The sequence below is a fragment of the Polypterus senegalus genome, chromosome 9 (genome assembly GCF_016835505.1).
Source record: "Polypterus senegalus isolate Bchr_013 chromosome 9, ASM1683550v1, whole genome shotgun sequence".
NCBI classification, from domain to species: Eukaryota; Metazoa; Chordata; class Cladistia; order Polypteriformes; family Polypteridae; genus Polypterus; species Polypterus senegalus.
In genome coordinates, this window is record NC_053162.1 from 116347465 (window position 1) to 116361032 (window position 13568).

Consider the following 13568-nt stretch of genomic DNA (forward strand, 5'->3'; position numbering starts at 1 on the left):
CCCTGACTTTAATAGAAATAAGAAATTCTGTTATTTTTTTGGTAAAGAATTCTTGGTTCCAACAGTTTTTGTTTTTAAGTTTGTATACAGTACATCGTTCTTTCTTGTAATAAGATTTAGAAAATGAAAGTGAAACTTGGTTGTAATAGTCTATTATAACTTTTTAAATCGTATTTGCATTTAAACACTGTTATTCTGTGTTTCTCCGGCAGGTAGCACCAGCAGAGGGGTTTGCTGACCTGGCTATGCAAGTGGTGATGTCTCCTTCAAAGAACTACATACTGTCAATGATGGCACTTTGTGTTTGTATGCTGTTCCTGGTTGGAATTCTTTGTGGCCGTATAACCAAGCGTGTAACACGTGAGCTTAAGGACAGGTAGAACTACCTTAATTGTATGTACCCCAGTTTTTCCTCGGTCTATTCCTGCCTTTTACCAACCACTGCTCTCATCATTCTGTCATGTCTTGGACCTGTACAGCCAAGCTCTGGGGAACACCTTGCAGCTAAATTCCTTCAGTGCCACTCTTCTCCAGCTGAAGCTTCAGCAGTGATTCCACCTGTCTTACAGTCAAGCCTGAGTTTGACAAGGCAGGTTGTTCCCCTCCTGCCAGCTAAGAGACTTGTTCAGTTACTTTTAGTCGTGTTTATCCACTGTGTATATCTGCCATCCTTCAATCAAATGGACCTTAACATGAGGGCTCAAGGAGTTCTTGATGTAAAGATGAATCATTCAGAATTCTCTGTCACTTTTGCTTCTGCATGTTTTATTTTCTTATGCAATTTTTGGGGAATGGGGGAGGGGTAGTTTTGGGTTTGGTCTGGTGCTGGTGAGTAGCACTAATGCTCTTTAACATCTAACCACTTCCTTTTTTTGCGGTGCCATTTTTTTTTTCCATGTTGGTATTGCACTTCATTGGGAATGGGCGGCAGGGTTTTTCAGAAGAGAGGGGCTCTTGGCACAGATGGAAAAGATGTATATTTTTACTTGGACAGAACTATTGATTTCCTGTATGCTGGCTTTAAAGTTTGACTGTTTTAATATTTTAGGATACAAATTGAAGGTTATTTGCACACATTGTTTTTTTTTTTTGTTTTTTTTTGGTTGGGGTGGGCAGGGTTTAGGGGATTGTTAAATATTGCTCAGTCCTCAGCAAGACTTCCAGCTTTTGAAATGTGACTGTTTTGAGCCTTTGAGCCTATAAAATTATTTTAGATTATTGAATGGCTATAGCTGGAGGTCTAGTAGACTGCTGTAAAATGAAAATTGAATGGATCTTCTTTTACATGTAACCATATCAAAATTTTTGTTGCCTTGGAGTGCAGTATTCCAGATCATGAAGATTCTGCCTTTTACAGTTTTTAGAGTCATGTTTACTTCTCCTGTATCTGTAAGTTGGGTACATTTTGCATCAGTCACCTCCTTGCAAAAAACAATATGAATCTTGCAAGTTTCTTCCTGCCATGTGAAGAAGTTGCATGTCCTCTTCCCATCTTTAGCATTCTCCTGGTCTTTACAAATGATTCACCTATTTAACTGCATTCTGAGGCTGATGAATACATTTTCTATCTTTTGTCCTAAAGAAGGCTGAATACCCTTAAAGTGAGTATTGATTTAGAGTTATTGTTCTTTGAGATGAAATCAAGGTTCTTTTTTTGCTCTGTGTTCAATTAATCCGAAAGAGCAACTGTTGGAAGTGTATTTTCCAAAAGGTAGTTTGTATTTTTTTATTTTTTATTTAACTCATCTCACTTTCATTTTGGCCAAATATAACTATTTATTAAAATAAATTAGTAAAGCCTTTCTTTTCAGTTTTCCTCTGGTTTCCTTCCTTTTATCTGTGGTTATCCTCTGTACAGCAGTGTTTTAGTATGGGACAATCTTAAAATTTGCCATTTAGACAATATGGTACTGCACAAGAAGCTGAGACTGTTTTCAAGACTTGCTGTTTTTTTTCTGTGCGAGTGTGCTTATCTATCCTCTTGTTCAAGCAGGTTTTTGTAGGAAACGTTGAGTTCTTTCCTCTACAACATTCTATGGGTTGATAGCTAACTGATTGGCTCATTTGTGCTCCCAGTTTGTTCCTGCCTTAAGTGCATTGTTGCCAGAACGTCTGTGTGTCAATACTGCCTTGCACTCAGAAAATTAGATTCAGAAAAGGAATGGATTGGTGGATGGAGATTCTTTCAGCGTGGCAGAGGTTAGTTTGAGGAGCCTAAATAAATTAATTGGTAGAGGTGAGACCAGATAGATGTTTAATGTAAATGGTAATCTCTGTAATACCAAATGTCACTGCATATTCTAGCTGTGCAGGAGCAGTTGAAAAGATGAAGCCATAAATGTTGGTACTAGTAGTTAATTTTGGGTCTGCATTATTTTACAGAATATGTGATCTTTTGAATTATGCATCTTCTATATATGCATTTGTTAAGTTGAACACTTTTTTTCCACCTTTTTTTTCATCTTTAGTCTGTCATAATATGTGGTTGTGTGTGTTTGGGTATGTGTGCTATTTGACTGACAGGTGCCATGTCCAGGGTTGGTTCCTGCTTTGCAGTCGGTGCTGCCAGGATAGGCTTCAGCCCACCATGACCCTTAAAATTGGATTGCACAGATTAAAGATTTAATGAATTTAAAGTTTTTTTTTTCTGTTTATAGGTTTTAATGAATAGAATATAAGTGACACTGTTTATTTTATTTGTTTATGTGAATTGTGAGTTATTAATATAAAATAACTTTGCAGGTTTAGTAACAATTTACCATTTGCCTTCAATATATTGTTTCATTTTGAAGAAAAGAAGACTGGAATGACTACAGGCAAGATGTTTTGCCCAAATATTACTCTAATATGTTAATTGTTTTGCCTGTTCAGCATCTTGAAACTCTGAAAGCAAACATGAAAGCATGCTAATAAGGCTATATCTAAAAACATAAATTTCAAGTGATACTTGTATATTGAAGTGTAAATACCTGACAGTGGTCCCTCAACCACAGAGGCCATTAAAAACACTGAAAGTGTCCTATTTTCTGGCTCAGACTGTAAATGAAGCCTATTGGTCTTAAATTTAGCTATACTACTACTTGATGTCCGAGATTACCATTGTTGATTTTGGAGATTTTTACAAGCTGAATAATCTTTTCAAAGGTAAAACAAAAACACTTGTACTGGCTTTGTTTGTGGGCTTATGCTGTATTCTTAATTTTGCATAAAATGAAAATGTGTGTGTTTATAGACTATACATGATTCAAAATGTCCAGATTTTGTAGAACAAAATAACTGTAATTTTAGTTATAGTTACATGTTAAATTTGTGAGATCCCATTTTGATTTTAGGTTTATTTTTTTGCCAGTAAAATGTTTCATTTGATTGTTTCTCTTCCAAAAATGTGTTTTCTTGTATTGAGGAACACTAATTTGTCATACTGGTGAAATTGGTATTCTTAATGTGATTAGCTAAAGCAGCTGAGCTGATAATTAACTGTTTATTAAAGAAATTTGCTCTGGGAGCAGTTTGGGAAATAATATTAAAGCATATATTTCTGCTTTAATTTGAAATTCACTGGTGTACCAAGCAGTGTACATTTAACATATGATACCCTTATCTAATTGTAAGATTTAAACAATAATTTGTTTATACCACCAGGAGTAATGAGTAAATGTAAAATGGGGCAATTATTTTGTTTCAGTATTGTCAGAAAAGAGAGCAGGTAAGAAAATGTTGGTTAATACTGATTAAATATGTAGACTTGTGGATGTTGTAATGCCCATACTGCAATAAATAGTAATGAAAAACATAAGGATATTTGCATTTAAAAAGAGTAGAAAATGGGGGAATGTTGGGTATATTATAACAAGAGTTAGGCCTCACCAATATGTTTGCAACAATTGTGCCAGTTAATTTTGCAGTGTTTTAGAACTGTCTTTTAATAATCTAGAAGCCAACAGCCCTTTCATAATGGATTTAGTATGAACTTGAACTATAAAATAAGCATTGTCTGCAACTGGGGAATTTTGAAGATGAATGAGTAATTTTTTTTTATCTAGTAATACAACACAACCAAACTTTTGTTTTCATTTTGTGCATCTCCAGCCATCAGTCGCTAGGTTAAAAAGGCCTGTCAGATGTTCTTGAAACCAGTAGCTTATATTTGTCAGTAAAGAGTGAAATTTCCTTAAATAGAGCATTGGTTTTGTACAACTTCTTTCATGTATAAAACATGAATATACCAATTTTGTTCTACTGACTCTGCCATGTAACTTTGAGATATAACAAAGAGTAATATCTTGCACATTTTTTGATTTCTGTACAGATAAAATTGGACAATTTATTAATAAAAAGTCTGCAGGTTTTTACATTTGAGTGTTTGTCCTTGATTACGCACTTTATTTTGCTAAGTGATAACATTTTTTGCATGAACTTATAATTTAATTTTGGAGTTTTAAGTTTCCTGTCAGACTGTACTTGATTGGTCTCTCAGAATATAACTATTGGGCCCTTTGTACATAGGGACTGACTCCTGGCAGTAACAAAGTGGCAGTGTTTTACTTTAAGTAAAACCCTAAACGTACCTTAATTTTGAACTTAAAATTAACAAAGGAAAATATTTTTTGTAAACTTGTAGATGTATCTTCCTCAACATGTTATATTTCTAAGTGTTTTCCACAGAATTCTTGGTTTGTTTTATAGGAAACAGGCTAGAAAAACGCAAGCACATCTGTGACTGGACTGTTTGTTTTCATTTTCCCAGCAAGAAGATGTACCCAACCTACCAATGTTAAATTTGACCTAAATGAATTTTCTGATTGTTATTTTTTAATATTTACCCTGTGTAGTTTGTACTGATGGCCAAGAAAGTTTTTAATCTCCTATTATCATGGAGTATGTATAAGGATTTTTTCTGATAGAATGGGGGCCTCTGGTGACCAGCACTGAACAGCAACGAACAAAATTAAAAACGTCCATGGAAAAAATCTCCTGTTACTCATGTTGCTTAAATCCACATGTCAAGTCATTCAGTAATATGCTTGCAATGTTCAAGACATGCACAGTTTTGCAGTTAAGCATTTCCCATTCTGGGAAGAAGTTGAGACATATAAAAAATATTTGGATAGTGCACTTTGTAGCACTAGAACAGTATTGCATTACCACTAGTAGAAGGTGAGGACATAGGCAGAAAGCATTTATTTTAGGTACAAGTAGGTGGCCAACCACAAAGCATAATGGAGAGGCTCAGCAGTATACAGACAGACCTCTAGTGAGAGAGTGCCAATCAAGTACAAGCTGCCATTGAAATGGACAAGCGACTAAGTAAATAAGTAGCATCTGATATTCAGTAAGCCACTTTTTCCTAGTAAGAAAGAAGTGGTGCATAAAAAGTTTCACTTGAAAGTGCAGTGCTTAGCGATTTGTAAAGTTATAACGTTATTTGTGTCAGACATTCTCTTGTTCTTCATGAGCCTGAATATTTAGCCCGTGTGTTTGTCTCATTTTGTACATCAGACTTGTAGTAGAGTTCATTTAGTTTGTCTAGGAGTGTAAAGTCAACAACAACATTTATTTATATAGCACATTTTCATACAAATTTAGCTTAAAGTGCTTTCTTCAGGTGGGCTTTTTGCAATGGTTCTTGTAACTAACTTTATGTAGACATGAAATGCAGCCCTCTGTGTTCTTGCCTACCACAACAACTACCTTTGCCAGTGTAAGCCAGCTTGTCGAAACTTAAACTAAACACAGAGATTCTCTATGTGAATAACACCCTTAGGTTGATGTTACACAACATTTACTACTAAGCTGAAGCCATCACTAACCGTGACTGACAATGCATGGCAGCTCTTCTGTCTGATATACAATATATTCCAATCGATTTAAACTCTGTGCTGTTTCCAAGTCTCTGTCTTGTTTGTTTGTCCAGTTTGGGTTTTTCGTTGGTGTGGTATGTGCAGATTTGTCTTCTCTGTCAACCAGTGTGTAAACTGGCCATTGATAAACCTAGTCTTCTGCAGATGCTTGTCCACATCTTCGTCTTCTACTTCAGTGTGTCCTAATTTTTGCAATTATACAGTTTTTATTTTCATAATCAGTTTGTTTCTCTATTGGATTTTTTTATCTGTTTTGAGTTGTTCGCGAACATTGTTGGTAGTGGTGTCCTCGACCGGTGTATGCGTGTGAGTGCTTTGCTTTCACTGTCTGCGCATACACCACTGGAAAGCAGTGATCAAAGCAAAGATCCAAATGACAATAAAAACGGAACTCAGCAAAGGTACCAGGTAATCTGTCTTAGTCTGAAGCTAACGTTGCTGTACCTGGACTTCAGCTATGACTGATATGATGCTGCTGTTTGCATCACGTTTACTGAAGAGATCAATAATTTTGTCAGTGATGTCCTTGATAGGGTTTCTGCCCTGCCTTTGATCTTCTGCAGAAATGAACACATGGATTTCGTTATTGGCTGTAGTTGAAGGTTCGCATTTCATATAGAGTGAATACTCCAATGAAAGGTTTCTCATAACAAAGAGACTGCGTAGCTCTTTACAGATATGTCCAGTGCTAAGGCCTGGATGCATCATCTCCTTATTAAAGGTGAAAGTAATGTTAGCACAGCTTTCATCCTGAAAAGTTGAACCAGGAGAGCATTTCAGTCTATTTGGTGGTTGATTGGATTCCCAGCATTCACCAAGTCCAGTACAAGGGGGCACAAAACACTGGTCCTCTCTGATAAGAATACAAATGTGATCCAGTGGGCAGTCATCACGGGCTTTGCCATGTATCCAACATGATTTGGGTCCACAGTCAACCTTTGTACATGTAATCTTTCCATTTAGGCACATGCATGTGTTACAGTCCTCCTCCCAACTGTTACCATTTTGTATGACCTGACTGTTGACAATACAAGGTCTTCCAGCAGCTTCCTCACATCTGGGTCCTTTTCTGCCAGGGGGACAAATGCAGTGATAACCATTAATTTCATCCACACGTTGCCCCAAATGCACATGGGTATGACTGACATTCATTGATATTTACAGTGGTGTGAAAAACTATTTGCCCCCTTCCTGATTTCTTATTCTTTTGCATGTTTGTCACACAAAATGTTTCTGATCATCAAACACATTCAACCATTGGTGAAATATAACACAAGTAAACACAAAATGCAGTTTTTAAATGATGGTTTTTATTATTTAGGGAGAAAAAAAAATCCAAACCTACATGGCCCTGTGTGAAAAGTAATTGCCCCCTTGTTACAAAATAACCTAACTGTGGTGTATCACACCCCCGAGTTCAATTTCCGTAGCCACCCCCAGGACTGATTACTGCCACACCTGTTTCAATCAAGAAATCACTTAAATAGGAGCTGTCTGACACAGAGAAGTAGACCAAAAGCACCTCAAAAGCTAGACATCATGCCAAGATCCAAAGAAATTCAGGAACAAATGAGAACAGAAGTAATTGATATCTATCAGTCTGGTAAAGGTTATAAAGCCATTTCTAAAGCTTTGGGACTCCAGCGAACCACAGTGAGAGCCATTATCCACAAATGGCAAAAACATGGAACAGTGGTGAACCTTCCCAGGAGTGGCCGGCCGACCAAAATTACCCCAAGAGCGCAGAGACAACTCATCCGAGAGGTCACAAAAGACCCCAGGACAACGTCTAAAGAACTGCAGGCCTCACTTGCCTCAATTAAGGTCAGTGTTCACGACTCCACCATAAGAAAGAGACTGGGCAAAAACGGCCTGCATGGCAGATTTCCAAGACGCAAACCACTGTTAATCAAAAGAACATTAGGGCTCGTCTCAATTTTGCTAAGAAACATCTCAATGATTACCAAGACTTTTGGGAAAATACCTTGTGGACTGATGAGACAAAAGTTGAACTTTTTGGAAGGCAAATGTCCGTTACCTCTGGCATAAAAGGAACACAGCATTTCAGAAAAAGAACATCATACCAACAGTAAAATATGGTGGTGGTAGTGTGATGGTCTGGGGTTGTTTTGCTGCTTCAGGACCTGGAAGGCTTGCTGTGATAGATGGAACCATGAATTCTACTGTCTACCAAAAAATCCTGAAAGAGAATGTCCGGCCATCTGTTCGTCAACTCAAGCTGAAGCGATCTTGGGTGCTGCAACAGGACAATGACCCAAAACACACCAGCAAATCCACCTCTGAATGGCTGAAGAAAAACAAAATGAAGACTTTGGAGTGGCCTAGTCAAAGTCCTGACCTGAATCCAATTGAGATGCTATGGCATGACCTTAAAAAGGCGGTTCATGCTAGAAAACCCTCAAATAAAGCTGAATTACAACAATTCTGCAAAGATGAGTGGGCCAAAAATCCTCCAGAGCACTGTAAAAGACTCATTGCAAGTTATCGCAAACGCTTGATTGCAGTTATTGCTGCTAAGGATGGCCCAACCAGTTATTATGTTCAGGGGGCAATTACTTTTTCACACAGGGCCATGTAGGTTTGGATTTTTTTTTCTCCCTGAATAATAAAAACCATCGTTTAAAAACTGCATTTTGTGTTTACTTGTGTTATATTTGACTAATGGTTAAATGTGTTTGATGATCAGAAACATTTTGTGTAACAAACATGCAAAAGAATAAGAAATCAGGAAGGGGGCAAATAGTTTTTCACACCACTGTATATGACAGTCTGGGCCTGCAAAGCCTGGGGCACATTCACATCGATATCAGTTGTCTCCATCCACACATTTTACACTGTTGTAGCAGAGGTGTGGACTGCAATCATTAGTATTTTGTGTGCATAGAACACCTTCCCAGCCACCTTTACAAACACAGGTAAGAGAGTCTCCATTGAAAACACAGGTTACCTCCATTCTCACATGGGTTTGGCAGGCAACTACTATTTTTGGCTAGATTGCAAGTAGTTTCTTCCCAGCCTGGAGAACACATTTATTTAAAAGTATCAACTTCGTCAGAGCATGTTCCACCGTTGTTACATGTGGCTTCATCACCTTGACTTTCACAGGAGTGGCATGTTTTTCCCTTCCACCCATTCTTGCATTCACAGTAGAAATCATTCACCAAGTCATCAGAAGACAGTCTGTATGCTTCACTTTACAGTCCAACTTAAAAAAAAAAAACGCTTCCCAGACAAATCTGCTTTTACTTTTGCTTATTTGGAGGGATGGTAAACACCAGAGATGGGACTATATACTACATACTGTATATAAGTTTCAGGTAAGCTTCAAGTCCTGACCTTAAAGTCTAGTTGCTGCTTTTATGAAAGCAATTTAACTCAAGTAATATTTGAGAAGACCTGGGCTGGGACACTTGCACTTTCACCACTGTCTGCAATTATAGAAAAGTATATTGTTAAGGTTGATAATTTGCATGTATTCAAAGAGAATCATGAGCATATATGAAAATAAGCATTATATCTTGGTGCATGTTAGTATAGCAAGGGTTAAATCACAAAAAGCCCTGTGCCTGTCTGTTTTTCTTAGCAAGCTGGAAACCAGCAATATTTCATGAGTCAAGGTCAGGTATGCAGAGAGGGACTGACAGACAGAACTCTTCAGTAAAACTCCTGTTCTTGCCATGTGTTGCTCAATCTTATCCTTACTAAAAGACTGTATGGCGAATGATCAGGGCCCTTACCCAGCTGGAAGACCTGGCGGGGAAAGAGCTTGTTCAGGGCATTATCTCCCCCTGAGCAATAGATGGCAACCCCCCTGGATTGCAGTGGTGCCATGGACTCCATGGGAATTGGAGCTTGGTGCAGCCCTGTTGGGCTCCACCAGCTGGATGCTGCAGGTATTGCGGAGCCATGTGTTGCAGCACTTCTGCCACACCTGGAAGTGGTGCTGGAAGAAGGAACACTTGCGGATGCTGTATAAAAGGATCCAGCAGCCGCTACACCGAGAGCCTAAATTGAGAGAAGCTGGACGAAGCTACCTGCCACAAGGAGTGGAGAGAGAGAGAGAAGAGAAAAAGGTGCTGTATTGTACTGTGCTTGGGAACTGTGGTACTGTAGGGAACGAAACAAAAGTGTTTCCCACAGCTGAATAAACATGTCTTGTGTGCTAAACTTTGGCTGTGTCTGTGGTGTCCGGGGTCCACAACTGAAAAAACTCTTTGGCTCATCTTTTGCCTTATCTGCTACATTCCTCTCGAACTGACTTTTAGCTTCCATAATATCCTTTTTAATTGTCGCTGTCATGTTCTCATATGTCCTACAATTCACATTGGAGTTTAGTCTTATACAGCTGTTTTTTCCTTTGTGGATTCTTTTATATGTCCTTATTCACCACTGCGGAGTAAATTTTCTACTAATTCCATTTCTTGTGATGCACCTGTCCTGTGTTATATGTAAAACATTCCTAAACCTCTTATACGGCTTCTTGACTGTCTCCGCAATTAAAATCTTATCTAAATTTACCCCTAGTGTCATATCTGCTCAAAATCTGCCCTACCAAAGTTAAACTTAAAATTTTTGGTCCTTCCATCCATGCTCTTCTAAAATACTTAGAACTGTGTAATATTATGGTGACTTGACTCTAGTGGTTCAATCACCTCTACACCCTCAATTCTATCCTAATTATTACAAAATCTAGTCGGGCTCCAACCTGTGTTGCGGTTTAAACATACTGTGTTTAAAACTTGTGGTTCACTATTTACAAAGTTAGCCCAGTTGATATTCAGGTAGTTGAAGTCTCCCATGACAATAATATCCCCCAGCATCTTGCCTTTTTAATATTACTAAAAATGATTATGCATGTTTTTACAATGTTCATCTTCTTATATACAGTTTTGGACCTGGCCTGTCCTAAACTTTATTTGCTCACATACCCTAATTTAAACAATCCTCACCTAACCGTTCAGATGTAACCGTCATGGTGGAATAGGTCCCATCTGTTCAAAAAGAAGTCCAAATGCCCCATAAACCTATACTTTTCTATCTTACACCAAGATTTGTGCCCCATGTTAATCCTTCTAATGTCCTCAAAAAAAACCTGCACTTCAATACCCTTAATCACAGAGTCCCTAACTATCTCTACCTTCCAGCAATCTAGCGGGCTGAAAACAAATGTGTGGATTCATCTTTCAGTGTCTTGTAATGCTGTAAAAGCCCCATCTTTTGCTGTATTCTTCAAGTGAAAAAATGCAGCTCTAGCTATTTGGCTAATATTTGATAAAAAGTTTAGGTCAGAATCCATCATTACCCCTAAATTCTTTACCTCTGCCTTGACTTAAACCTAGTGATCAAGTTTATTTCTAATATCCTCACTATTTCTAAATTTGGCAATCCCTAAGACTTCTGTTTAAATCCCAATTTAGTTCAAGAAAGTAACCGCTCATCCATTTGGAAATACTGCTAAGACATTGGATCTGAGAGGGAAGAGCGTCAGAGTCATTGGGTGCCATCGATAAATAAAGCTGTGTGTTGTGTGCATAGCTGTGGTAGCTTACCTTGTGTTTTGAGATAATCTGCCCTAATGGAAGCATGTAGATTGAAAAAAAGCGGTGGACCCAAAATTGATCCTTGTCATGGAACTAACAAATATTCTACCTATTAAGTCAGACTGAAATCAATTTAAGACACTTTTGGTTCAGATAGCCCTAGCCAACTGGTGTACAATGAATGTTTAGAAAACAGCTTTGCCATCTGAGTCCAAAGATCATCACTCAGGCCAGTCACCTCCTAAATGAGAAAAACATAAGACCAAGTTTAAAATATTTCTTATCCTGCTGACTAAGCAGCTGTGTGTACAGCATGTCGTCTTCGCTCCACTGATGAACCAGGTTTGACAAAGGAATTCTTACTGAATTCTCTACATTTCCATCTTAATGTTGGAAAATTAAGACATTTTCTAAATAGGCAACATACTGAGAAGTTAATGTATGCATTTATTTCTAGTAGAATTGACTACTGCATGCATTATTCACTGTCTGTTCAAACCGTTCCATATGCAACTTGTAACATTTAAATCCTTAAATGGTCAAGGCCCTGCTTACTTATCTGAACTTATCATTACATACAAAACAAACCAGAGTACACATTAAGATCTCAATATTCTGGTCTGCTTATGATTCCAAGGATTAATAAAATAACAGCAAGAGGTCGAGCTTTTGGTTACAGGACTCAGAAGCTGTGGAATGGTCTGTCTGCTACTATAGGAGATGCCCCTTCACTTTCAGCTTTTAACTCCAGGCTGACGGATCATTACTTCAGTTCCTAATACCCTGTATAGAGCTGCTTATTAGCTGTGCATACTGCATTACTACTGTTAGTACAGAAATATAAGTATCACAATATATTACCCAGTGACTCTGTAGTTAAGATATAGTGAAGTTGGATATTAGCTGGATGGACAATATATTAAACCGTTGCTAACCATTCCCTAGTCTGCTTCTCTTTTTGGTATCCTCATGTGGCACTTGATGTCACTGCTATATTACTAAGTTGCTATCCTGTGTATGAAATAGTCATCTGGGATAAAGAAGCATGGGAATCATCAGAAAGAAAGATTGTCATCAGATTGGACAGCCAATACAGACTCCACTATAGAAAACCCAGGTTTAGGTAGGTGGCCATTTGACCAAAGTCCCAAGTGCTACACATTTATTTTTGACGTCTTGATTTTAATCTCCACTATTGTCAGCTGGCCATAGTTCATATTTGATGAATGACTGACATTGTTGTTTTCCATTTATGTTTAACCAGTTCTACCTTGTTCTTTGTGTGTTTAAACAAATCTGCATTTATATGTGTATCAGGTCTGTACTTAATAATTAGTATAATCTATATTTGTGTATTAGAATTATTCACAATGTTTTGAGCCTGCACTCAGGGCCGAGCGCTATATAAAAAATAAGTTACATTGTATTACAATGCCATCTTAAAACCACCATGGTGACAAAAGTACCACAGCAACAACAACCATTCAAAACACAATCAAATAATTTGGTTATGTTTAGATTGTATAGTTTTGTTGGGTTTTTTTTGTGCATGTCAGTACTGGGGGCAATCCATTTGAATAACATCAAGCTGAATGTCCTTGTACCAGTCAGGTTGCTTTCTGTCTATTAGCAGAGACCCTCTTGATCAGCTCACTTCAACACACAAAGTTCTTAGCCTCAGGCAATATATGTATGTAAGAAATGTATTTAACACCAATACATCTCAGGTGCACATAATATAGGATGTGATCCTGTAGTGAAATATCTGTGTCTGGTAAGAGCCTTTACAGTTAGGAATATACAAGAGCATCTTTACCATCTAGCCGATCGCATGCAAATCTAAGATAAAAAGGTCCACATATGGGACCCCAGATCATCCCGTCTACACAGGGCTTTACTTTAAGGTCGAAGGCCACCTTAGGGTCTGCAATCCAGAATGAGCTGATCTTGCATTAACGCAGTTATACAAAAGGCGATACAACTGAAAAACTTAAAATGCTAGGAGTTTTAAAGAGAACTATTACTACAACAAAACACTTTTTACAATTCTGAGGCTTTAATATTGTTCTAATACAATAAACCAATCCGCATCTAATTTGGAAATCTCTGGAAACAAAGACCTTCTCGCAGTTTTGTCTGGCTGAAC

General features: G+C 37.8%; 1 protein-coding gene and 1 pseudogene across 1 annotated transcript in view; one reads left to right on the top strand and one right to left on the bottom strand.

The window, feature by feature from the left end:
- The window catches only part of glg1a (golgi glycoprotein 1a), a 247916-nt gene extending 243564 nt beyond the window's left edge, over positions 1-4352 (top strand). The window contains exon 25 of the mRNA XM_039762406.1: positions 213-4352. Coding sequence (XP_039618340.1) covers positions 213-380 — 168 coding nt within the window. The 3' untranslated portion in view covers positions 381-4352. The remainder of the gene's footprint in view (positions 1-212) is intronic.
- A 1796-nt stretch (positions 4353-6148) lies between these two features.
- On the bottom strand, positions 6149-7079 carry LOC120535648 (annotated as a pseudogene).
- Positions 7080-13568: the final 6489 nt, after the last annotated feature.